This window comes from Pyrus communis, chromosome 10 (assembly GCF_963583255.1).
Source record: "Pyrus communis chromosome 10, drPyrComm1.1, whole genome shotgun sequence".
Taxonomy (NCBI): domain Eukaryota; kingdom Viridiplantae; phylum Streptophyta; class Magnoliopsida; order Rosales; family Rosaceae; genus Pyrus; species Pyrus communis.
In genome coordinates this window covers 2,769,142-2,795,845 of record NC_084812.1, presented here as the reverse complement: position 1 = coordinate 2,795,845, position 26,704 = coordinate 2,769,142, and the positions used below count along the sequence as shown (strand labels likewise).

The window sequence follows — 26,704 nt, the reverse complement described above, 5'->3', positions numbered from 1 at the left end:
TTCTCTCTCATTGCAAATCACCAAAAAAAAACCCATCTCTTTTTTTACCAGATAATATCCTAGACTAAGAATCGAACAGATGAACAAAGCTAGATGGACACTAACTGAGCTAATGCACATTTGTTAGGATAAAATACCCATATAATTAAAAGGCAAAAAAGTTGTGCTATCCACATCCTTTTTACTTCTTACACACCTCTGATTAATTTTTGTATGTTGATTTTCTTTAATTCATTTTATTCGACAGCTGAAAATAAAAAAAGATGGGAGAGAAGTAAAGAGGGACGTGTGGATACCACAAGAAGGAAAAAAAAAAAAAAAATCTCTAATTAATCACCATGAAGGAGAAGTACAAGGAGAACCAGAGGAGGAGGAAGAGAGGCCATTGTTGCTATTGGAATCACTACCCGAAGTGCCTAGAGACCTGGCATCTCTGAGAGAAACAGAGCAAGCCTCCGCAGGGAGCTTCTTCATCGGAGTCAAAGGAGGCGTGGTAATTGGGCTTGACGGACCAGACGGGGTCGGCTGCGTAACCTCCTCCTCCCCGGAGCTTGAGGAAGAAGAACCCCCCATTTCCAACCTCGACGGCGACGTGTCCGGCGTTTCGAATGGAGTGTTTGTTCCGCTCGCCCTTTTCATCGCTTCGTTGTCGTAAATGGGGTTGGAAATGTACATAAAATGTTCTGCAGCTCCGCCACCACAACCAGCGTCAGCGCCAGCTTTTTCGTTACAATTAGCACCGGGACTGGCGGTGATTTTGTGTTCTGGGGTTGGCTGTGGGGAAGTTACAAAAGAAATTGACGGGGAGGGGCTTGACATAATTACCCCTATATGGCGGGGAGATGCGTTTGGTAATATATCTTGGTTTCGGACCGGGATGTCGAAAACCTGGTGGAGGAGCTGAGAATGCTGCTTCTTTATATCTGCATTGTCTTCTTCTTTGGAAGTAACCGGTGGGAAAAGGAAGCTTCTCGGAGCGCGAAGAATGCCCAAGAAGCTGCCGAGAGGAGGACCAGTTGGGTGGTCTTGACTCTCTTGATGCTGCTGTGTTGAGGGCTGATCAGAAGCAGCTGTGGCGGCGGCTGCAGAGTCAGCGGCGGAGGCCGCGGTGTTGGAGGAGCTGTTGGTTTTGTGCTGGCGGCGGCGGAGGAAGAGTGAGCAGTAGAGCTCAGCTAGCAGCACCAGGATTAAGCCTAAGACTATGGCGAGGCTCACCACCATCACCAGTGTGGCCCCCATTATCACCTTCGATGTGCCCTTCATCTCTCTCTCTCTCTCTCTCTTTCTTTCTCTAGACTGGTGGACTGAGGGAGAAAAAGGGTGTCCTGATTATATTGGAGACCGAGCAGCTTTATTTTTGGCGGGAAAACGGTAACGTTACCTTTGACAAGGGAAGGGAATCTTGAAAGGGCAAAAAGGCCTGGGGAATGTAAAGGCTTTTCCTTCTGACAATCAAGGTCATATTGGTGATTTTGCACCAACACTAAAGTTTAAACACCATTATTATTACTACACTATCTGGGCAACTGTCAGTTACGGTCAAATCCTAGGAGGTGAATTATCTCCAATCCTATCACCTTCTTATTACGTGACACATGTGAGGAGTGTTGAACAAATTAACAAAAACGACGACGCAATTCAAGAAATTTCTCCGACAGCTTTCAGACCTTTGATATAGTTGCCAAGTTCTGTTATGGCGTTAAGTTCGACATGAGCATTGAGGAGTCAACTAGGGCCGGAGGGAGGATGGTAAATGGTGTGGACAGGAGTGAGAAGATGAAGGATTGTTAAACAAAAGCGGAAACCCCAAGCCAATAAGGTTTTTTGTTTTGAGAGGAATGGGAGAGAGAACATCTATCATATGCAGCTTTACTTTTGCTTTGAGAGGATCACAAATGGAACTCACAAATTTACCTCTCAACTGGTAACTAGGGTTGGGCAAACGGGTCTTAGGCCCGCGGGTAGGGGCGGGTATAGGCGGGTCGGGGCGGGTACGGGGCGGGTCCTGTTTTTAAATAGGGGGAAACGGGGCGGGGCGGGCCTAGGTAATGTTTTTCTAGGGTCGGGCCGGTTCCAGATTTATAGAAAAACGGGGCCCCGAACCGGCCCGTTTGTAATTGAAATGGACGGCCCAGATTGAATTGTTACAGACCTTCCAATCATGACCGTTGGTTTTAGGTTTACCCTAATAGAGAGTCTTTGCTGTTTGCTGCTCTCTCTCGAATCCTCGATCGACCTCTCAACCTTTCCGTCTCTGACTCTCTCATCCTCGATTTTCTTCTTGAAGTCCGACATCACCTCACCGTCTCTGCAACACTCCATCACCTCACCGTCTCTGCAACACTCCATCACCTCACCGTCTCTGCAACACTCCATCGCCGTTGCCAGTTCAGGTGAATTCTTTAACCTCTTTTTTTTTTTTTTTTTTTTTTTTTTTATAATAGGTTCTTTAACCTCTGATCTGATGATTCTGATCTGATGTATGTAATCTGTGCTCAATATATTGGGATGTTCATGTTTGTTCTTGCTGATTTGGTGGATTTTTTTGATTTTTTAGCTTCTTTAACCTCTGATCTGATCTGATGTATGTAACCTGCTCCTTCTGTTCCACACGGTCGTCATGTATGTCATTGTGTTTCTTTACAGTTGGTAGATTATTTCCATTACACTGATACCCTGTGTGGTTTGAATACAAAAGACTAAAATTTGTCATTTATAATTGTGAATCTGCACCACTAAGATTTTCTCTGTTGTACAGTGGGCACCATGTCATGCTGTTGTTGCCACACCATTGCTAGTTGCATTTTTTAGCTTCGTTTGTTTGCTAGAAATGCATGAGATTGAAAGACATGGCCACCTATCTGATTTTATCGTGTTGTTTCTATATTAAGGGCTGACACTCTTGAAGAACTTGGAGCTATCTGATACTGAAGTTGGAAGCAACGGGCTTCGTCATCTCTCAGGTGATGATTGATTGCATTGCATCAGAGTCTCAGACTATTGCATGGTTATGATCTGAATGTTTTCCGAGTTCAGTGTGAGGCTGTAGGCTATACATTATGCTGAAGCTTTGAATTTACTACCTTGTTAGTTTGTGGCTCAAATTCTTTGAAGGTCTCATTAGTGTTCAAAGTTAAACTGCACCTCATAATTTTTCTGCTAAGCAGTTTGTAAACTTTGTATTATTTGGTGCATGTTCATCTTTTTGAAAGCATTTCTTTTTAAGCATTAATTTGGGTGGCTGTTATCACTTTCAGGTTTGAAAAATCTCGAAAGTTTGAACTTGTCGTTCACCCTAGTAACTGACAGTGGCTTGAAAAGGTTATCTGGATTGACATCTCTCAAATCACTTAATCTGGATGCTCGGCAAATTTCTGATGCTGGACTTGCAGCTATTACAAGTAAGGATTTTTGTGTATTTTTAAGCTGTAGAGGGAAAATATTGGCTATTTGTGTAGAAAACCTTGTGATCGACGCATTGATTTCCACTGAAATTAATCATGTTCTTGAATTCTTCTAATCATAACTATATAGACAGTCAAAGAATTTATGCCGAAGGTGGTGCAGGTCTTACAGGATTGACACATCTGGACCTATTTGGTGCTCGCATTTCAGATTCTGGAGCAAACAATTGTAAGATCTGCAATAAGTAAGGTACCATATAATAATTTGTTTGCTTACTGGATGGTTATTTTTTGTTTGCTTACATATACATCTCCTTTGACATTTGAAGTAATTATTCTAATTGACAATTTCAGGTATCTCCTTTGACATTTACTCTTTTGTATCTCATATTTTAGTATAAGTTTTATTCTAAAGTGATAGTTTATATGGCTTTGATAAAATTTATCTTCTACGTTAACAAGTCTTCAAGGAAATATAAATTAATGGGATTAGAAGTTAGGACCTGTATGCAATGCAAGAATGAGAACCGAGGCCTTCTGCCTGCATATATATATATATATAATATAATACATATACATATACATCTCACACACACACACACAATGACACACACAATAAGTACTTGGCCAATATTGCAGAAAACAGTTTCTTTAGCAGCTGCATGTTACTCCCCTGCACACGATTTGTTTACAGATTCAATGAAGATTGTTGTTGGAACTTGGGTGTTGGAACTTGGATTTTCGGATATTTTGTATGTTGATTTAATTTTTAGATGTTGGAAGATGTAATATTATTATTTTGAATGTATTGTTAATTTATAAACTTGGATGTTGGACTTTGTATTTAGATTGGATGTGAATAATGGTGAATTTGTGCAAAATATGCGTAAATGCAGTTGCAATCTGTGCAAATCTGTGCAAATCTGTGCAGTTTGCAATCTGTGCAGTTTTGTGCAGATTGCAATCTGTGCAGTTTGCAATCTGTGCAAATCTGTGCAGTTTGCAATCTGTGCAAATCTGTGCAGATTGCAAACTGTGCAGTTTGCAATCTGTGCAAATCTGTGCAGTTTGCAATCTGTAAATATGTACAATTTTTTTTTTCTTTCAAACAACCAAAAAAAAAAAAAAAAAAAAAAAGGGACCCGTGGACCCGGCCCGAACCGGCCCGTTTCAACCGGGCCGGGTAATGACCGGTTCTTATATTGAAAAATGTAATCCCCGGCCCGGCCCGCCCCGTTTCCTTTGAACTTAGGTCCGGTCCGGTCCCTTCAAAATTGGGCCCGGCCCGGCCCGTGCCCAGCCCTACTGGTAACTGTTATTGACACTGAAAAAATATCATCGCGTAATATCGGGACAAAGCAAAAGCGTAAATAACCACGTAAACAAGTCATTTTATGACGACGGAGATGTGATACAAAAAGAAGAAAGCATTCTCAAACTCAATCCTCAAGTTCCTGTGAGATTCTAATCTCTATCAATTGAAGCTGAAGACACTATAACAACTTATACAATGATGAGTCCAACGATTTGAAATTTCGGTATGTATATGGTTTATAAGATGCAGTGTGAGGTAAAAAAGATCGACCCTCGGATGCCACCGGGCCACTCAACTACCGGAAACAATGGTCGCCATCGAGCTGATACAACTAGGATTCTGAATACTGATTGCTTTTACCCTTTACCTTCCTCTTAAGGCTGCAAATTGGGCGGCCAAATCTTCGTAGTCTGGAAGCTTAGGATGCACATGCTTAGCTGGATTGGACCTGTCGGGTTGAAAGGACGCCGCACGAGCAAATACCTTGGGTGCCTCTGATGGACCACTATGTTCATTAGGAAGGGAAACTGATCTTACTGCTGTAGGAACCGTTTCCGACTCATCTCTGCTTGCTTGTCTTGGGGATTCTTTAACACCAGTGCCGGCATGATGATGTGCATGACGACTCCTCGACTTTCTTCTTGACATTTCTGGTTCAACGTTAGATGGCTTTTTACTGTAATGAATCAGAAGCTCGTCCATTCTCCTCTCTTCCTCATCCTTTTTGTAGTGCTCGTCATCAAACAACAGTTGCAGACCTCGTCGTGACTCATCCTTTCTCCTGCTTCTTGTTTTTCTGATTGCAACTTCTGTATCTTCACTGTTTCCAGCATCATTGTGAGAGGACCGTGATCTTGAGCTTCTTGCCCTGGAAGATCTTGGTTTTGGTATGTGGTTGCTAGATGCATCATCCCGATGAGCACGATCCTTCCCATGATCATGCTTATTAGCTTTTGCAGCAGCAGGCATCTCATCCTCATCATCAGATCCTATATTTACCCCTCCAAGTATATTGTCAACAAAGGCTATGTTGTATGCTACAGGATCCTTAGTGATGCGCTTACTGCCAGAACCATCCTTGGCTTCATGTTTTCGATCTTTTGCTTTGGCATTCGGCTTCACATACGGAGGAGGGACCCCATAATTGTAGGGGGGCTTCAACTTCGGCATCTCTTCTTCTTTAATTGCTAATTTTGCGTCACTGTGTTGGCCACCATAATTATCACCAGCAAATAAGCCTTGACCGTTGCTTTTCACATGAGGTCCAGCAACAATTGGCTGTACACAAGGTAAAGCTTCATGCTCTCTTTTAGGAACATTGTTCTCCCTCTCATGATGCTTCTCCTGTCCATTTCCTTGAGATGAACTGCCCAATCTGACTGACTTCGGGGGAGCATCCTCCTTTCTATTCCAAGCTTCATATTTGTGAGAAGCAACTTGTTGCCTTTCCCGGAACAAACTTCTGTGGCCATCTCTTTCCATGACAGTATCTTCCCTGGCACTAAGAGATTTGTGTTCTTTTCCAAAGGGTCTATGACTAGTCTGATGAACGTGATCGTCCTCCTTTCTATTCCATGCTTCATATTTGTGAGAAGCCACTTCTTGCCTTTCCCCGAATAAAATTCCAAGGCCATCTTTTTCCACAGTATCTTCCCTGGCACTGAGAGACTTGTGTTCTATTCCAAAGGCTTTATGCCTAGTTTGATGAACGTGCTCCTCCTTTTTCAAGACAGCACCATCCTTCTCCTTGTGTAATTTCTGAGCATCATTAAAATCAAGTATCTTTTCTGTTGGAAAAAGATTATGCTTATTTTCTTTTGGAACAGCAGATTTCCCGGTAGACAATTTGGCTTTATCATCACTAACATGGGAAGGCCCGTAAGTTTTTGGCTGGTCCTGCAAAATCCAATCCGCAAGTGACATTATATTTGAGAAGGCAACACTTTTGACCAACAGCAGAGTAGAACATACCTGTGGAATTGCAGAAGGAGGTTTCGACATCCTCTGTACAAAGGCCTTGGAGTCCCAATTTATTGAGAACTCTACTGCTATGTCTTTCATTAACTGCACCTTCTTCTCCAGTGTAGGAGGCTTTGAAGCTATGTTCTCAACAAACTATCAATTAATAATGCAGTAGGTTAGCTTAAAGCATTTATGAATGTACAAAGTTCTTTATGAGCATGTCGATAAATAATTACCTTTTGATTCACAAATAACTCCAGAGCATTCGCGTATCTCTCTTGAAATAGTTGCCTAAGTTCACGCAACTCTGGTAAATCAGAGAACCTTGCGGCAGCAATCATCAGCGATGACACAGGTTCCTTACATTCCTCTGGGCATTCACTACAAAGTAAATAACATAGCAAAGGAAACGTTATTTTGAGTTCGAATTAAGTGTTTTTAAACTAATGCGTGAACAAATGTTTAAGAACAGGACCGGCATTTCCTTCAGCAAGAAACCGAACAATTTGGTTTGGATTATATCTTAATGTGTATGATGTTAGAGAAATCATATTAGGATAACAAACAAAACGGAGCAGTGACGTAGAATCAGCTGAAAATATCCGAGGCAGAATCCTATACAAGTTGCGTTTGTGAAAGTTTGCAAACACATGACAGTACGTCCACACGCGGATAGTTCTTCATTTATTTTTACTCAAATCAATATTTTTCCCTACAGGTATTCCCCGTAATCAAACTACATTCACCTCATTTGATGTTAATTAAATCTACACCCATCTTTGCGACTTATAACACGATCATCCACAAATTGAACAAAATGTGCATAACATAAAATACGATAATTCACAAAGTTGAACATAACATGTACAAGATGCACATATCAAAAGAGCATCATATTGGCAGAAGTATTCAATCTGATATCGGTTGCACGCTAAATAGATGAAGAAAATTGAGTGATCGGTTTTGGCATCTAACAATCTCTAAATTCGCACGACAACTCAAGAACACGGCATACCTTTGTTTCTGCATAACTGAAAGATTCTTGAGGACCAAATCACAGCAACGCTCGACAAAATCATAACACGACGAAAGGATCACCTCCGCGGTGAGTCCATCAGCCTGCATTTACCAATTATACAACACTTAATTATTTTAGGTGTACAAGTAGGCAAAACAAAACTAAGTCCACATCAACATCATTTTTTTTGTCTAATTTCCGATTAATTAAAAGACCTTGTGCATTTTATTTAATTTAATCCAACAATTCTTATCCTATCCGAAGAGCAAATATCGCAAAATACAAAAACAAAAGGCGGAAAAACAATTTTTCTCGGCGGCCAAACAGATTATAGAAAATTCAAAATTGCACCTAAGAAGATGAAATCGAAGAATCAAAATCCGGAATGCAAAATCGAAGAACAGAGCAATCAATCAATCTCACCCTTCCGTAAGCATTGATATCAAGGCCACTGGTGAGCAGATCAGCGATATCTTTCTTCAGAAACTTCTGCGTCGCGTTCCTCTTCCTCCGTATCACATCGATCCGAGTTTTCGTCAATTTAATCAGCGTTTTGCTGCCGAAACCAAACAGGCAGAAAATATATAAGCGCATATATGTTTCTATATACGTATATACATACAGAAGTAGATGCAAATCATGAAAGTGCATAAGGAGAGAGATCTAAGAGCAAACGCAAACCATTTGGAGGCAAATCCACGGCCGAGCAGCCCGTCCAACATTTTCACTCTCTTTTCTCCAACTCGGTGAACGATTCGACTCGGCGACTCAGACTGTAAGAGCACGCATTGACAGAAGCTTGCAGTGCAAAAGAACTCGAACCATAACAGCAAGAAAGGAAGAAGAAGAAGAAAGTCTCTCTCTCTCTCTCTCTCTCTCTCTCTCTCTCTCCTCACTTTCTCTCTCTCTCGCTTTTCTGAAGCCGCTTCAGGACATTTTTAAAACTCTCGCCACCCGGCCACTAAACTGATGGGAAGGAGAAAGCTTTTGTGACAATAAGGTCCTTGCGCTTTCACCCATCATGACGACGTTGACGCGGGTAACGACCGGTTTTTGTGACGTTAAAGAGGGTATTTTGGGGAATAGCGCGATTGTGGTGAGTGCGGCGGACGGCCCGGCAGGGTGGGGAGATCGTGGCCGTTGGATGGGAATAGTACCTTGTAGGCGTAGTGGGAGGGTGTCGGGTGAGGGTAGAGTGATGAAGTCAAGGTGGGTAAATGACAAGTCAGCCCTCCAGGAGTTGATAGAATCTGGTGAGCTGGACCCAGACGTCAAGTGCTTTGGTTTGGACTTTGGGTTACATTCTTCTTTTTGATAATTATTTTTGTGGTAATTATTATTATTTTTTTAATTATGGAATTTTTTTAATTTTGTTATATATTGCTTTCATTTCATGGGACAATGAAATGATTATTTTTGACCTGACAGAAGAAAACGGATAGGAGCCAGAGCGGTTGATAACGGCCATTTAACCGATTTATCAGAATTTCGTCTAAAAAACGTTAATTCTTTTTTGGATGGTACGCAGATTAGCATAATAAAATAAAATTGTTCAACTACCGCTTGGTGGTATAATATTTGAGAATGAATTTTAAGTTCATACTTTATACGGTACGTTTTAGTTTAATTTCTGTCATTAGTGAATTACACGATAGTGGTCAAATGAAAATGTTGCGCTGGTGAATCACATGATGGTGGTCAGTAAGGACTGAAATGTTTCTGTGAGTCTTTTTAACCCCTGAAAGAGTGAACTATTGTGGCAAAACCACCAGCTAGTTCTTAAAAAAAAAATCCCTATTTTTTCTAAACCATAGTGAATTACACGATGGTGACCATATGAAAATGTTGCGCTAGTGAATCACACGATGGTGGTCAAGAGAGACTGAAATACTTCTGTGAGTCTTTTTGACCCCTGAAGGAGTGGACAATCGTGGCAAAACCACTAGTTAGTCCTTTAAAAAAAATAATCCTTATTTTTTCTAAACCTTCCCTTAATTTTTTTTGTTGTATAATCTTTTTCATTTATCGTGTTGTAGGTTGGATCATCTATTAAAACCAATTTGTAATATTTAATGGATCACCTTTTTTTTTTATTAGCGGATCACATCTTTTACATTTATTATTCACAAGATAATTAAAACACAGAATTATCGGTGCAACAATAAATTATCTTGACTAACTTGCGATATAAGTCTCTTGCACCGTTTTTTAATACTTCTTTCCTTTTGGATACGAGTGATAGGCAGATCGAACAAAAAACTCAGTATGCAAAAGTAATTAATCATGATCCACACAGATGACGACATTTCTTTTGAGTTTGAAATAGAATTTTGAATCTCGCCACTGTGTGGGTGTCTTTTTTTTTTTTTTTTTTTTTTTTAATTTTTAAATTCACAATCAAAAGTAAGAAATTGTTGTATAATATGAGAAACAGTCATAATAATTAAAATAGAAAGTGCAAGCATAATTTTTTATTTAGATTTTTTGTAAAACTTTATTATTATTAAGAGAGGACGAAAGATTTTAAATTATTACAATAATTTAAGAGATTTTCGAACTGAAAAGGTATGAGTGGAAATCAAAATATTAAACCACATACAATATGTGATTGAAAATGAAAATGATATACATCAAACATTCAAGTGGTGGTTTGTCACTTTGCTACAACGTGCAAGAGTATAATTTTATTTTGTTCCACTAACTCCATATCTCTCTCTTCAACAGAGATGTCATTATTTTTAATTTCTAGTAAGTTCCGCGGTATTTTATTTTAATATTTTTGTCTGTTCAAATTCTTAAATGACTAAAATCTAATTACAAAAAAAAAAAATTAAAAAAAAAAAACCGCAAAGTATAAGATACTTAGAAATACCATTCGATTTTCGGTTACTTTTGGCTCAAACAAACCCGATAGAGATTCTTTCTGGATTTTAATATCTGGAGCTTAAAGAGAAGAAAATTTGAACCATTCAAATTAAATATGACGGTTTCAATTAACTCATTTTGTTAGCTTACCTTACACAAACTAAAGTCCTAAATCTTTCTTTATCTCTCAAACAGTTTGAATTTTTTAATTTTAAGTTATGAACTATAAGGTCCGGAGAGGATACAAATCAAAGCAAGACGGCGCTGTCCCAAATTCCACGTGTGCAGGCTGCTGCACGCCCCATTCACAGGAAGTTAGAAGCCAACGTGGATGGATTAGGCTTTACGGTTTTGCATCACCACCCCACTACGTATGCAATTTGGATTCGACATTGCATCGACCAAAACCATCCAATTAGTCAAATGATTAATTAAACTAATCCACTTGTTAGTTGTGTGTTTGGGGATAAATTAAGCAACCCACCACATGTTACTTCCACTAATTAAAAGGGACATAACTATCGAATATTTAGACACTTGTCTCTCAATTTCCTCCAATATCTAAGCTACCACCAACCCCTTCATCTCTCTCTAGCTAACATTCCTGCACAAACAAGGCATACAAGATTTTAGGTTTTGGTAAAGAGGGTTCCTTTTTTTTATGTGTGAGATTTTAATCACTTTTCCGGTTTTCTATGAGCTCGTTTGAAAGTACTTTTAAAATGACCGAAAACGTTTTAAGTACAAACACTTACAAGTGATCCATCAAATAATGACTCTTAAAGTAGAGTGAATATTCGGTATGACTACCCTACTAGGACATCTCTTGTAAAAGAGAAAACAAATATGAGGTCGATTGACATCAAAATAAAAGATCCTATGTATTTTGTAAAAAATATTATTCGAATGACATCTTTGGAATGTCTCTCACCTGAGTTGTTTTTTTCCTTAAAATTAGGCTACAACCCATAACAATTCAAAATGCCAGCTCATGTTTGATAGATGGGGTCAATTACCAAAAATAACCTTTTCAAAATGGGCCAGTTGCCCAAAAGCTAACTACATTATTATCATGTGCTGGCCCAGCGATCCCTATGATTATAGGAGTGCGAAACTTGTGCAAACACATGACTCTGGCTGAAGTTGGCAAGCTCACTGGGAAAGAGATTCTTTTCGGATTGCTTCCTCCTAAAGTTATTATAACTTTTAAGAATGACCTTTATTTGTAACCGTTGGATTAAATTTTAATAGCTCCGATCTCTGAACTTGGTAGATTAGGAAGAAGAAATGTGGAAAGTATCCCTTTCCAGCCCACTAACGGTGCCTAACTCAAACTAGAAAATATCCCGTTGACATGCAAGAGGCCATAACAAGGACTCAAAGAGATTTTTACGTTTGGGTTCGAGGAGATTCGAAACTAATTTGGACTTTAATCAATCTAGTTTGCGCATCCCAAAAACTAATATATAAATTTTACAAAATTTGAGATGCAAATTTGGATTGTATATGTTAGTTCATGAAAAAAGTGCACCTAACTAATAACATGTGCACATTTACGAATGTGACATTCTCTTGAACTCTTAGGTCCAAACAAATACAGAGAATAACGGTAAAACATATCTCATTATATGATATGAACTCACGTATTACAACTCGAACGCTCACGAATCACCAATAAATAACGGTTTCAAAAATGCAGAAAAAAAACTCGGATGGCGTTCAAGTTTGTATTCCCCGCCTCATAGTTTAGCTTGTATTAGAATATAGAACGACTATTTGATAGTTCCTACCAAAAACATCTCAAAAAGTTGATGAGGAAATGGAACAGGTAATTTTCGCGATCGAGCAGTTCGTGTCGAACCAATCTTTCGAGGATGATGTTCTGCGGAAGAAGCTCGCTGTAGTAGAGCACCGTCGAAACTGAGGCAGCAGGATCGGTAGCTAGGGATGTTAGCAGCCTCAGCAGAGGCCTAAACATCAACGGTGTAAGAGACTGCACCACCAAAAAAAAAAAACAGAAACCACTAAAACATGTCACAATAAATAAATAAATCGAAACAATATTTAAATTAAATTTGTTCATGCATACCATGGATTCTGGAGATCGAGGAAGGACGAGATGGAGATGAAGTTTCTGAACTGGATTTCGAAGAGAAGTGAGGGTTTTGATTTGGGGTGTTTAATTTGTTAGGATTTTATTTTATTAGTATCTGTCGATTTTTCAGCAAACATTCAAACCTACCCGTCTGAAAACAAATTTGACATGAAAAAAAATTGGGTAGTGCTTAAACCACCATGAAGACTAGGTGGAGTTCATTAAAAAAATGCAAAACCAAACTCTTTGTCTCTTTGATCAAACAAGAAAACAAGTATTTTTGTATTGATCTTGTGATCAAAATCATTAGATAATTGAGAATTCAAACAAAATTAGCAGTTTTCTTGAACTAATCGACACCATTTGATAATTTTTAGACTAAACTTAAGAATTGGTAATTTCGTTTAGATTTGGCCACTAAAGAAAAAATTCGTAAATTAAGTAGGGTTTAGTCGAACTAAGATTTGAGGGGATTTTGAAAGACTAGGTTTTCCTAGTGTAGTCGACTAGGTTTCTAATAGACGTTTTTATAACCCATGCAAATCTGAGTATAGTCCGTTGAGATGATACTCTTACCATAATTTACGTATCACATTTATATCATATCTCTAATAAAGATGAGATTCACATGTGTTGGTGAGCTTGTACAACCAGATTTGTGATGTGGGTATCTAAGAGGCAGAACAGAACCTATACAAATCCTTATTACCGCAACCAAGCATGCACTCAACAGCTTGTGCCCACTCTTAATCTTATTTGAGACGTAATTGTATATGTAATTGTATAAGAAATCGCTTCGAATGGAGCATTTGGAAGTTTTCATGGGAATGTTTTGATCATCCAACCAACAAATAATTACCAGGAATGAATTTTTGAACAAGGATCCTCTTTGTGGGGATCCAAGGAATCAATCAATCTTGTCCATTCATCGTATATCGTGCAATCAGTTTTCATTAGATACTATTTATATTCAATTTTAAATTTAAAATGATTACTAACTGCACGATGTACGATGAACGGATACAATTGATTGATCCCGGATCCTCTCCAGATTCTTTTTGTGAGGATGATTGATTGATCCCGGATCCTCAAAAAAAGGATATGGAGAGGATCCTTGTTCTGAATTTTTAAGACAGGACATAAATGAGGAATTAAATTCATATTCAATCGTCTTTGACAAAAAAAATAAAATAAAAATTCATATTCAATTGGAAGTCAGAAATCGAAATAACTAGAAAATGTGCCCGAGCGTTGCTGCGGGACTTGAATGCATCACCTTGAACTGCACGAATAAGATACATGTTACCTAAATGAAGAGAAGGATAGAGAGTGAATGCAGCAGTTGATACGTACTTATTACAACAATTACTATGACTAAATGACGTGTCAATTCCATCATTATGCAATAAAAAAAACGTAGGGCTAATGAATATGACTAATCATTCTAACATTCTTCCTAGCTTATCCAATCTAGATGACAGAAATGGCTAATTTCGTTGACCAATTAACCGGATTAGCTAACACTTCCTAAAGAGATATTCTTCATGCTTCACATCTCTTAACTGGAGTTGTAATAGAATTCTAGCATAGTATCCCCAATGCTATTGAATTGGATGACAAAAATGCCGAATTTCTAAATAGCTCATCATATACTTGTGATTTGTGAATGAAGATTTTGTATTCATGAATAACGATCAAATGCTTGACAATTATCGTGCTAAGTAATTATCAATCACATATTTAAAATCCAGGCACAAAAGCTTTAGAAAGATAAATAAAAAACCCATATAACTAAATAGGCTTTGAATATGCTATCAGGGCACATAATTATATACCTAAAAATGGCAACAAACCAGCTTCTTCCTCACACCACCCGACTTTCTGAAATTTCCCAAGAAGATAAATCCATTAGCAATTGAGAGAAATTCGAGATATATATAAATCAAGAAGCAGAGGAGCAGAATGTTCAAACCTAATTACACCAGAATCTCAAAACGACCGATGGCCCGAAAATAGCCATGCCCTATTGCTTCTCCTCGTTCCCAGTTTGCTCTGAAATGGGGGTGTGACTCATAGTTTGATCTGGAATGGGAGTTTGACTTCTAGTTTGTTCTGCAATGGGAGTTTGAGTTATAGTTTGCTCTACAATGGAAGTTTGAATCTTGACCGAATAAAATTATTGATCAAAATCGTTCTATTTATTAATGCTTATTCAGAGATATAATCATACCAAACAGAAGGACTCAATCCATTGCTAACATCAGCAACCCTAATTTCCCACCAAAAGAACTTAGCTCAATAGATTTCTTAGGAAACAATTCTTAGTCGCTGCGAACCACGAACTACGCAACCGAAACAGAACCGGATTAAATAAAAGCCCTTTGAGTAAAGAAAACAAAGTGAAATCTGTTTTCCATGCAAATAATCTTTTAGCTCTCTGTTCAACACTTTTGATACGTTTTATTTAAAATGGTTGCCGGAATCGGTCATCTCACAGGGTATTCTGACTCTCTTTTTCATTCATTTCACGCAAACCAATCATACATTTAAAATAGGGCTTGGATAGCCTAATGTAAACTACACAAAAAAAGATTTAGAACTTGGTTTAGCGGCTGAAAACAATTTGTGCCTCCAAATAATAATGCTTACCCATAACCTAGAATTTAAAATTAGCATTTTGTGGCATTTGGATGTGAAAACTGAAGCGGCAGGTGGCAGCAGTGGTACCAAATTACAATTCTAAATCTAGCAACAAAATCCGGCTGATAATTAACCCAGGATATAAAATCTAAATAAGTTAGAGCAAAAATCACCTCAAATCTCTGCTCCTCTTGTACTTTGGTATTATGGGGTTGACTTGTAAATGGTAGAGAAAGTCCTGAAAACTAAGAATGAAAAGCATTCTTTCAGTTAACCAAAAACCATTCATAAACGGAGTACGACATGTAAACAAAAAATAAATCTTGGAAAGCAGACATAAACAAACTTCAATCACAATTACTTTAATACATATTTGGATACAAATGAAAATTGAATTTATTAAATTTTGATATAAAGAACATTAACTAATGCAGGAAGAACATTTGTGCCTCAATGGCGTGAGAAGTACTCAAAACAAACTTTGTGATGTGTAAACAGAAAATGATCATGCTCTCCAACCTAATGCAGAAAAAACATTTGAATTCTTCCATGATATCCATGTTTTGCACATATTTATATACCAATTGAGAATAACAATTTAAAGCCCCCATCCACCCCTTCTCCCCCACCCGAAAAATTCACCTAAAAACCACATTAACCGCCACAGTTTAAGAATCCAGATTACATTTTTCAACAAAAAAGAATCAGCCTTCAATTATTAGCCTAAATATTGATTTGCAAACACAATGTAGCAAAAGAGTTGTTCAATAGCTCATTTTGGATTATAGGAAGTCCATTCAAAGAACTGAAAAAGCACAAGTGAGTAAGATACTTTGATGCCATGTGGATCATTAACTGTTCCCTTGAGCCACAATTTTATTTGAATTAATGTACTAAAGATTAATGCTATGTACATTGAAAACGTCGAGTGACTGTTATATCAGAAGATTTGACCACACAGGTAGGTCATGCGGCTTTGGATCGATATTAGTACACTTACATGCAAAAAATTATGAAATATTGATTGGTTTATTAATAACGTTAATGAAGATTCTTGTTTTTGCCGTGTCTCAATGAATGTTGTTTTGTTACGTCGTTTTATTACTTAACATTATTAGTTAAATTTAAATACATAATGTTATGATAAAATGATTTAAACTTAACGTTATTGGTAACAACATACAAAGTTTCAAAAAACAACATTGAACTTAACTAAGTTTGATGTGAGGATTATTTTGAATTTAAATCATGGATCTCTGCTCTAATTTGTGCACACACAACATACACATTTTAAAACAAATAATAACAATCACAAAAGAACCAACAGAGTGATGGCATAAAAATCTCAAGCATGTGGCATCATCTGTCAATGAACAAAAATAAGATGTATCATGTATTGTAGAGGAATAGATAACTGAGAATTCCATTCAGAGTCACTACAATGACAACAAAGAATAGAAGCATGAACAAAAACATGCAAAACACATACAATGTGTTTTTTGCATAGAGGTTGTAACACTGAAAAAGTAGCAGAGCAGGAGGAAAAAGAGAAATGCAGAGCAAGGTGGTAGCCAAAAGAGAAAATCAGAGTTATTAATATTTTCTTAGCTCTCCTAATTTAATAATTTAGACTCAAAATAAATTCTATCAGATGTCTTTCCGAATCCATGTTTTGATAAAGATGGTATTGTCCAAGAAGAGCGGGACTTTTCCTTTCTAAAAAATGGAAGCCAACAACAATCATGAATAAAAGTGGGCAGAGAATATGAAATTCTACTTGTCTTTTCTTGTGGCTTTGGTGGGTTGGCAAATGTTTTTTTTTTTTTTTTTTTTTTTTGGTTTACAGCAATGGACGGCAGCGAGAAAGGGGGAGAGCAGACAGGCAGCAGAAAAGCAAGAAATAATCAAATTGGACTCGAACTTACCAATTTTCTATTCAAATAAACTAAAAAAAGGAGTTGGAATCAAACTAACCTCTGTTTTCTATATGTAGCAAACTGCATCTTGTTTTTGCCTTCGTTAGCAACATACCATTGGCTCTGTACACACCAAAAAAACACAGTAAACACCTCATTCATTACTAATAACCATTTCAATTAATTTATTATTTAGACAAATTTTTCAACGATTCTGAAGCTCAGATAAAATCAGCAGGAGAAAATTGAGATTATATGCAATTGTATGTCAAATAACCTGAAAAATACCATATGTCCAATATTAAGTGCATACACCTATAAACTAATCTTTATATATTCTTTAAAATAATACAGATCAATGTAATCTAAAACATTGAAAACATTATCATACAATTAAAGAATAACGAAGCAGAAAATTTTCTTTCCATTATTTTCAGATAACTTTTCAGGCAACAACCATTTCCTTTATCCCATTTGTCCAACACCACCCGCATTTCAAACAAAAAGGAAGAGTTTAATAACTAATAATTTCAAGCACTTTCCAATTCTCAGCTATGATAAAGACCATGGATAATCTATTGTGTCCATTTTCCTGCCATCTTAAGTGGCCAGAAACTAAAAATTTCTTATCAAATGTGTTAATGCTGCAATATATAGGATGACGGAGAAAATTCCAATGAAGATTGGTTGAGGAAATTGACAGTGTCACTACTCGCCTTCAGAAAGATGTCTTTTCTGGAAACCATTTCAAAGTGTTTAGGATCCCAAAACTCGTAATCGATTATAGTGTGCCTAAAATAAAAAAATGACCTTCACAAAAACTAACTCAAAAACCCTAAATCCCTAAACCAGATGTGACAACCCGTTCCAAATTTTACGTTTTTATTTTATTTTAAAAGCGTGAATTTACGAAATTGCCCTAGAGGCAAGGACTTTGACTTCCGTAGACCATCGATTTGAGAGATGTGGAACTTATTCTTTTAGCATATCCTCGTAGTACTCATTGGTACGAACGTATAGGCGAAAGCCGTTTGCGAGTCCGGATTATAACGGTATAGTTACGGACGTTCGAAATTGGTTATTCAAGGTTTAATGGTTATTTAAATTAAATCTCCACTTTGTGGGGGAAGCCCAATCAGAAAATGGAGGGAGGAAAGAGGAAGTAAAGTTGGCAGCCAATCAAAAAGAAAGAGGAAAAGAAAAAGAAAAAGAAAAAAAAGGGAAAACTCCCCCCAAAACCGTGACCCGACATGCACGACCATCCATTTTCCAAGGCCGATTCCGGCCAACTCCGGTGGAGGTTTTCGATGCCACCACCACCATCTTGAAGCTCTCATTCCCCTCTACAAAAACCACCCAAGAACCACCTTGATTAACCATGGTATGAGGCGGTTTGAGGCCACGAAAGTTGACGAAAATCAATGGTGCTCCGGCCACCCTTTTCGATTTTCCGGCAAATCGGCAAAGCAATGGCCGATGCCACCACTTGGGCTTTGTAGCCCATCATCCCAGGAGCAAAACCCAACCAACCTTGACCCAGTTGGACCACCGTAGACGACGAATCGGCGTCGGGAAGTTTTAGGCACCCGCCGGCTTCGTGGGAAAAATTGACCATCTTCCGTCCACTTTTGGACTTCGTGGCAGGTATGAAAGTTGCTCCACTCACTGAGATCTTCATTTCTGTGAAGTTTGAGAATTTTTGGAAATAGTTGGATTTTCCGGCGAGTCGGGGCGGCCGACCGCCACCCGCGGCGGCGCGTGCGGCGGCGCGTGGCCAGTGGGCCGCCAATGCTATTTTTAGGCTATGTCGAATATCTTGAATTCATTTTTGTTATTTGAATGACATAGGTTGATCGTTGGAACCTAAATTCGTTACGATACATTGCTTGATGAAAATGTGAATCGACGATCCGACCGTTGGATCGTCATCAAAGTTGGGTACATTATAATACGTAATATTTAAAGATCATAGGAATTTACGGATCGGGAATCCGATTTACGGATCTTCCTGAATTGGATTTGTAAGTTAGTAAAATAAATGTTCACGGCCACTTGTTTTAGGCAATTGGCGGAGATCTGACCGTTGGATCGTAATGAAACTTTAATATGTTATTCTAGAAACATATTGTGGATCGTTGGGAGTTGTGGATTGGAAATCTGATATGCGGATCTTCCGGGTCAAGTTATACAGGGTTGTAAACCCTACCGTCGATCTTTGATCGACGGTTGACTTGTGGTCAATGGGTCTCAAACTATTTTAGAATGTCGTTGAAGTTGTGTTTTATGTGAATTACATATTCTACGGATAAGAGTTCTGAGATGTGATTTGATAATTGGTCACAGGGACCAATCATTCAGGACGTCTCGATGCGTGCGCTAGAGAATCATAGCGTGGACTCCAGGTGAGTGCATCCTTTCCTTTTTATCGTACATATTATTGAGAGTTCTATCGACACCTTTAAATTGATTAGGCATATTACTTTCATATATAATTATTGTGAATGCTTGAAGTACTATGTGAACTACGAATGGCTTGATCCCTGTTTAGGGTACGTAGGCAGTCTAACGAGACGTTAGATGCAGCCATAAAATATTTGAGACAAAAGCCTCGTTTGGGAAATGGAGTAATGCGAAGGAAATTGATAAAGACAAGTTTTAGTTTTGTGAATTAGTTAGTTAATTAGTGTTAATTGGGTTATTATGGATAATTATCCTTGAAAATAAGTAGTGCGGGAGTAGAACGTTATTGATTGTACATTTCACACTATATAGTTTATAATTGAAAATGCTACAACATGGTTGAGTGTTAGATTGCATCATGGTATATCCATATGTATTATACTTGCATATAATTATTGGGAATGCTTTCAAGTGCAAAGGTGGACGCAGGACACCCAGGTAAACTTTAGGTGAGTACATGTTGATGTTAGTGATGGTAGTGAGTACGATTGTGTTGAGATATAGCATAGCTCATAAACCTGCACCCCGGTGTTAGTGCTCTCGCCCGTGGCCTGGGCACAGTCCTTCACGTGATGTTCACCTCCCGCACCTTACGCTCACCTTGGATTCAAGGTAGGTGCACAGTCCTGTCGTACAGACCACTTTAGGTGGTTCCGACTCGTAGGTGACCCGCGATTATTCGCCCAGTCTTCACGTGATCGTAGCACTTATTTACACCCAGTCCTGTCGTACAGACCACTTGAGGTGGTTCCGACTCGTGTGCAGGTATACTTATTGAGCTATTGGCTAGCCAGGATTGATGAGATATGGATAAGTCGTACAGGTCACTATAGGTGACTCCGACTTATATGCTAGTCATGATTGATGAGATATGGATAAGTCGCACAGGTCACTATAGGTGACTCCGACTTATATGCTAGCCAGGATTGATGAGATATGGATAAGTCGTACAGGTCACTATAGGTGACTCCGACTTATATGCTAGCCAGGATTGATGAGATATGGATAAGTCGTACAGGTCACTATAGGTGACTCCGACTTATATGCTAGCCAGGATTGATGAGATATGGATAAGTCGCACAGGTCACTATAGGTGACTCCGACTTATATGCTAGCCAGGATTGATGAGATATGGATAAGTCGTACAGGTCACTATAGGTGACTCCGACTTATATGCTAGCCAGGATTGATGAGATATGGATAAGTCGTACAGGTCACTATAGGTGACTCCGACTTATATGCTAGCCATGATTGATGAGATATGGATAAGCTGTACATGTCATTTTAGATGACTCTGACTGATATATCACTTTGTATTGATTTAGTCCATTTGGCCTACTTATTAATGTATGGTGGATTTGATGGCAAACCGTGGTTTTGGTCATTTCTGAGTATGGTTTGGATATATGTATATATGTTGTACTGTCTTATGGAAAACGATACGGGTTTTACATTTAGGGCATTACTTTTAGAGAGGTAATAACTTTGGGAAGCTTGGTTTTATTGCTTACTCACACCTTCTGTTTGGTGCCCTCCAGGTTTTAGCTGCTGAGTTTGTATCGACAAGAATCTGTGGTGAATCTTAGTATTAATGGATATTTCTGAGGGTGTAATTCTTACCCACACTACTGTACCTTACTTATGCTCTGACATCGCGTGTGAAATGGGTTCGCTCCCACTCATAGCGCACTCTGGTACTTAGACACTTCTAGATTCAAATTTATTCACTTTTTATACACTATCACATTTTATGGCTTCGTCACCTTCCAGGTGTCGGCCAGCACAGCTCGATTCTGGGTCCAAGTGGACTTTCTGGGTCGGGGTGTGTCACCAGATTAGTGTGGTTTCATCCTGTTAAAGATACGAAAAATGAAGCCATTCAAGCGGTTAAGATATCTAGTAATGATCGTGGAGATGCGCAGCTGGAAGAAGATGTAAGATAAAAAACTTATTAGTATGAAATGAATCCAATATCCTAATGTAAAGGAAATTACTCATAGTAGAAATTCTGAATGGACAAAGTTCTGGCTTCCCTTCCCGGCTATACTTGATTAACTGGGAACCTTTTTTTAATGCAATCAGCGACTTCATGAGAGAGAGAGAGAGGAATATTAGGTGAAAAATAGTATTGCCAAATCACACAGAGATCAAAATCTTGAATATATATGTTTAACCATATAAAACATCATTTCGTCGAAACCGACTTCACAAACACCTTCTTCTTCTGTTTTTAAATTTTCAGAAACACAACAATCAACTACGTTTCTGAGAAAATTAACAAAAAAAAAAACCCTCTTTGATTCAGTTTTCTCAACAACCAAACAGAACCTAAAAATTTCAAGCTTACATTTTTGAAGCGAGCCATGGATAACGTTTGCAATTTCAGCTCCATAGCTTTGTGATTAATACTGCAAAAAATTAAAACAAAAAATTATACGCATTTAGAGTAGAAAAAGAATGAATTTATGCTAGGGATTCGTCAGATAATTAAAACTAATTGAAAAATTAAACAAAATTACCTTTGGGTGTTTAGGGTTTTGGGGGAGCTCTGTCTCTGCGTGAGGTTATAGACGAAGGAAGGTGATGACTAAACGCGCGACGCAAATTAGGTTTGTTTATTAGGCACATCCGAACTGTCTAAACATACTAAGGAAATCAACATGCATCCAAAACACAAACAGTCAAACTGGAATGCGCATGGAGAAGCAAAAGAAGAAAAAGAAGATGAAGAGGCGGTAGTCGATTGCTTACCCGACACTAGTCGTGGTCGGAGTTGACAGAAATCAATGAAGCCCTGTGCGATTTCTTCGTTGTGAGATGTGATGGTCACATCATGATTTTATCACCTGAAGGTCGACTCTTCCAAGTCAGAAAATAGAAAAATTATAATTCAAGAACAATAAACTAACAGAAACAAATTACAGAGAGGAAAAAATCAAATTACCTCAACAAAAATCCATCATTATTCCATGAGTGCTGATTCTATAGGTTTTAAAGGGGGAAGATTTTTTTATTTGAGATGGAGGATGTTCGATCTGGGGATTTTAGGTGAGCAGATTGAAACTGAGGGAGAGAGAAAGAGAATGGTAAAGTGACGATCGCACCCTGCCTTTCCACGATCATCAACACGCGGCATCAAGATCAGCGGCAGAAAGAGATAGTGGCAGCTTCGTAAATAAACTGAAATGTGGTCCAAAACACTGTTCATTTCTACAATGCAATTTCGCCTCCTTCTTTAGACTAAAGTAACTTCAACACCAATTGAATGTAGCTCCTACGGTGTGAAGACGATGGGGTTGGTCTTAGGATTTTTTCCCAGTATTTCCACGAACCTTTGGAAAGGACTGTGCACAATTCAAGTCAATGGTCCAAAAAATACGTAGCGAAAACCGCCTAATTTTGAAGAAAATGAAAAAAAAGTCAACAAAAAAAATCAAAGGTTGAACTGTCAACCGTGCTGGTAGAATTATACAGATGGCTGCAAATAAAATGGAGACTAAGACAATGAGAGGAGTGAAATTCAACTCCACAGGGTCATACAGAAAACATGAGACTCAATGTTGTGCTAATTCTGAAATTTTTTTCATGTTTCTGTATGCAGTCTTTTTTATCTTCCTCTCATGCACAAACCCTAGATTTTCCTGTACTGCTCAAGCAAGGGCAAGGGCTAGCCGATCGAGAGAAGAATTTTCTTGTTTCGGAAAATGGCGGTTTATTCAAGCTAGGGTTCTTGAGTCCTGGAACTTTAAGTGCTTCCGGTGCCACCAGCGATCGTTACTTGGGCATGTTTTACACAAGGCTTCCAAGCTATCCAGATGCAGTGTGGTTGGCTAACCCTAAAACTCCGATCAGCGATTCATCGGGCGTTTTCACATTGGATAGTGATGGAAAGTTGAAGATTGTGTACAGTGGGGGGGAAATATCTGTATCAGATTCCAATCGAACAGTTTCAGGTAATGTGACTGCCTCTTTACTAGACACAGGAAATCTTGTGTTGCAAGAATTAGCTTCCATTGGAGCATTCGGAAGCGTTTTATGGCAAAGTTTTGATCATCCGACCAACACATTGTTGCCCGGAATGAAATTAGGCATGAACTTCAAGACAGGACAGAATTGGACACTATTTTCATGGTTGAGTGATCAAGTCCCTGAGCCAGGCGCTTTCAAGCTAGGCGTGGATCCTGGTGCCGCCGACCAACTGGTCATTTGGCAGCGAGGGGATGTGTACTGGACTAGTGGTGTATGGAAAAATGGTAGTTTTCTAGGATCCCCTGAATTAACAAGAAGGGTTGATTTGTTTGAGTTTACTTTTGTTTCAAGCAAAGAGGAGAAGTACTTTTCTTATTCCTTGAAAAATACTTCTACATATTCAAGGTGGGAACTGAGTTTACAGGGGCAAATTTCACAGTCCGTTTTAGCCCCAAACAAGACTACTTGGGAGAGCACAGTTACCGGTCCATGCAAATTCAACATGAATTATCCGGATGCAATGTGCATAGAGGAGAAGATTACAGAATGCAGGAACGGTTCTGAGCTGTTTGTGCCGATAAGAGGTTATTTTGCTGCAGTCAAATTCCTATACGCTGATGACGATACTAGCTTGGCTATTAGCGATTGTCACACTGCCTGCTGGAGAAACTGCACCTGTATCGGATATGAAAGTTTGTATACCGACAATGGGACTGGATGTGTGTATATGATAGAAGGGGCAAAATTTGAAGAGAATGATTACTTTGGCTTTACTTATATCCTTACTATAGGGAGGAATAGTAGCAAAGGTATGCATCTTCTCATTCTTCCTTCCTACTCTATGATTTGTGCCCTAAATTTGATGTTTTGAGTTTCATACACCGGCTCTCAACAACTTCTTCGAGTAATTAATGCTAATTTTGTGGTTGGTCTAGATGGAACACCTACTGAAGAAATAAAAAAAATCGGATCAGCAGGAAGTGTAGCGAAAAAATGGTGGATATGGTTTATCATAAGCATTACACTTTCTGTGACAGTGCTACGTTTAGGTTACTTGTGCTACATAAGGAAAATCAAACGTAGATTCATGCAACACACCAGTAAGTTGTTTTGAATCCTAAAGGATTTCATTACTGCAAGCATAGTTATGAATTAAGCGTGCATGTAACTCTAGATACTATTGCATTCATATTAACTGTGCAGGCCAAGAGCAAGGATTAAATGAGTTGAGATCCCAAATTACCAGAATCGGCAATGTACACAGGCTCAAACTAGGCAAAAGTATAGGCCAGGAGTTTCAGATGTTCAGTTTCTCTGGAATAGTAGCTGCAACCAATAATTTCTCATTTGCCAGCAAGCTCGGAGAGGGTGGTTTTGGACCAGTTTACAAGGTAAAATCTACGTTGAATTATCGAACAATAGCTATCTGAAAATTGGTACCTGACTTTTAATAACAATGCAGGGTGTGTTACCAGATGGCCAACAGGTAGCAGTAAAGAGACTAGCAAGAAATTCGGGACAGGGACTAGAAGAATTCAGGAACGAGATTACACTTATAGCTGAACTTCAACACAGAAATCTTGTTCGGATTCTTGGTTGTTGCATTCAAGGAGAAGAGAAGATTTTGATCTACGAGTACCTGAGGAATGCAAGCTTGGACGCCTTCCTTTTCGGTTTGTCCACAACTCCTTTCAAATCCAAAGACTCCCTTTTTCTGTCTTCCCCTGCACCTGTAATTTGCTAACCATGCTATATATGAATTTCAATAAACTGCAGATTCAACTAAAGGGAAGCGTTTAGATTGGCAACAACGCGTGAACATAATCGAAGGGATTGCGCAAGGACTTCTCTATCTTCACAAGTATTCTAGAGTTAGAATAATACACAGAGATATGAAAGCTAGCAACATTTTACTTGACGGAAACATGAATCCTAAGATATCAGATTTTGGAATGGCCAGAATTTTCGAACAGAATGATTCCACATCAAAGACGAAGAGAGTTGTAGGAACATAGTAAGTATACACAAAAATCTCTGCATACGCATTTCTTCGAATGTGAATGTTTTCTAATTGCAGATGATGATTTTATGCAGCGGTTATATGTCTCCGGAGTATGCCATGAAAGGCATTTTCTCTGACAAGTCCGATGTTTACAGCTTCGGAGTTCTATTGCTGGAGATTGTGAGTGGCAAAAAGAACACTGTTTTCGTTTCATCTACTGCTCTTAGCCTCGTTGAACTGGTAAGTTATTAAAACAGATCAAATTTTGCATTCAACTTCAACCAGAGAAGAAAAAACTCAATCACCGCAATGAAATTTAAACGATTGCAGGCTTGGGATTTGTGGAAACAAGGTGACACTCAAGAGCTAAAGGATGCGTCGTTAGACTCGTGCCCTGAAGACGAAGTTTTGAAGTTTATTCATTTGAGTCTGCTATGTGTGCAAGAGTATGCAGCTGATAGACCTACCATGGCAGAAGTCGTATCCATGCTCACAAGCGATTCCATGTTTTTCCCTGATCCGAAGCAACCTGCATACCACATTTCGAGAAGTGAAGTTGCATCATCGAGGCCTGATGGGAGGCAACCGGACATGGGTTCAGCAGATTATGTGCCCATAACTGTGATGGAAGCCAGGTAAAACCTTCACTGCACCGCAACTCACAGTGCTGATGCTCGAGCAAGGAGTAAAGAGCAGGCCATTTACGATTTTCTTAAGGATTCTTAACGAGAACTTATTAGGACTTTAGCTGCGAGTTTAATTTTTTGGATCTTGATGGACAAGAAATTACCAAGATCTCGATCTCACTATATAGAGAAGTTTCAATGGCCATCAGGAATAATGCATGAGCTGAAGCACAAAACCTTTACCCTTACCCTTACTTCATGAGGTTAAACCGTTTGATCACATAAACCTTCTTTTTCATGACTATATGACTGTTTTATCCTGCATCTGCATGTACTAAACCACTCAAGCTTCTCTCTTGTATGTCCCACCCACCATGTTACTTGTATGGTACGAGTAAACCGTTATGGTGACATTCTGTGTTAATAATACAA

The 26,704-nt window shown here is 38.6% G+C and overlaps 3 protein-coding genes and 1 long non-coding RNA gene across 4 annotated transcripts; 2 read left to right on the top strand and 2 right to left on the bottom strand.

Moving 5' to 3' along the window:
- Positions 1 to 212: 212 nt before the first annotated feature.
- LOC137747631 (uncharacterized) lies at positions 213 to 1,274 on the bottom strand. The gene has a single exon (XM_068487773.1). It carries the CDS (start codon positions 1,261 to 1,263, stop codon positions 334 to 336), a length of 930 nt encoding a protein of 309 aa, XP_068343874.1. The 5' UTR covers positions 1,264 to 1,274; the 3' UTR covers positions 213 to 333.
- Positions 1,275 to 2,816: 1,542 nt separating this feature from the next.
- LOC137746763 (uncharacterized) lies at positions 2,817 to 3,633 on the top strand. Its single transcript, XR_011069906.1, has 3 exons — positions 2,817 to 2,963; positions 3,258 to 3,401; positions 3,568 to 3,633. It is a non-coding gene; the product is annotated as an uncharacterized lncRNA (long non-coding RNA).
- A 1,138-nt stretch (positions 3,634 to 4,771) lies between these two features.
- On the bottom strand, positions 4,772 to 8,596 carry LOC137747696 (uncharacterized). Its single transcript, XM_068487854.1, has 6 exons — positions 8,381 to 8,596; positions 8,123 to 8,255; positions 7,697 to 7,800; positions 6,918 to 7,062; positions 6,691 to 6,834; positions 4,772 to 6,615 (listed from the first exon to the last, which is right to left on the bottom strand). Exons 1-6 carry the CDS (start codon positions 8,419 to 8,421, stop codon positions 5,083 to 5,085), a joined length of 2,100 nt encoding a protein of 699 aa, XP_068343955.1. The 5' UTR covers positions 8,422 to 8,596; the 3' UTR covers positions 4,772 to 5,082.
- Positions 8,597 to 23,214: 14,618 nt separating this feature from the next.
- LOC137748126 (G-type lectin S-receptor-like serine/threonine-protein kinase CES101) lies at positions 23,215 to 26,501 on the top strand. The gene is made up of 7 exons (XM_068488210.1): positions 23,215 to 24,453; positions 24,580 to 24,744; positions 24,848 to 25,035; positions 25,107 to 25,317; positions 25,421 to 25,658; positions 25,739 to 25,886; positions 25,977 to 26,501. Exons 1-7 carry the CDS (start codon positions 23,223 to 23,225, stop codon positions 26,283 to 26,285), a joined length of 2,490 nt encoding a protein of 829 aa, XP_068344311.1. The 5' UTR covers positions 23,215 to 23,222; the 3' UTR covers positions 26,286 to 26,501.
- The last annotated feature ends 203 nt before the right edge of the window (positions 26,502 to 26,704 follow it).

Excerpts from the sequence above, each read along its gene's own strand:
- LOC137747696 (XM_068487854.1), bottom strand. The coding sequence starts at position 8,421 with ATGTTGGACGGGCTGCTCGGCCGTGGATTTGCCTCCAAATG. Across the intron at positions 8,256-8,380 it reads CGTGGATTTGCCTCCAAATG|CAAAACGCTGATTAAATTGA; the intron begins GTTTGCGTTTGC and ends TGGTTTCGGCAG. Across the intron at positions 7,063-7,696 it reads TCAGTTATGCAGAAACAAAG|TGAATGCCCAGAGGAATGTA; the intron begins GTATGCCGTGTT and ends TTTACTTTGTAG.
- LOC137748126 (XM_068488210.1), top strand. The coding sequence starts at position 23,223 with ATGAGACTCAATGTTGTGCTAATTCTGAAATTTTTTTCATGTTTCTGT. Across the intron at positions 25,036-25,106 it reads GTTTTGGACCAGTTTACAAG|GGTGTGTTACCAGATGGCCA; the intron begins GTAAAATCTACG and ends ATAACAATGCAG. Across the intron at positions 25,659-25,738 it reads AAGAGAGTTGTAGGAACATA|CGGTTATATGTCTCCGGAGT; the intron begins GTAAGTATACAC and ends GATTTTATGCAG.
- LOC137747631 (XM_068487773.1), bottom strand. The coding sequence starts at position 1,263 with ATGAAGGGCACATCGAAGGTGATAATGGGGGCCACACTGGTGATGGTG.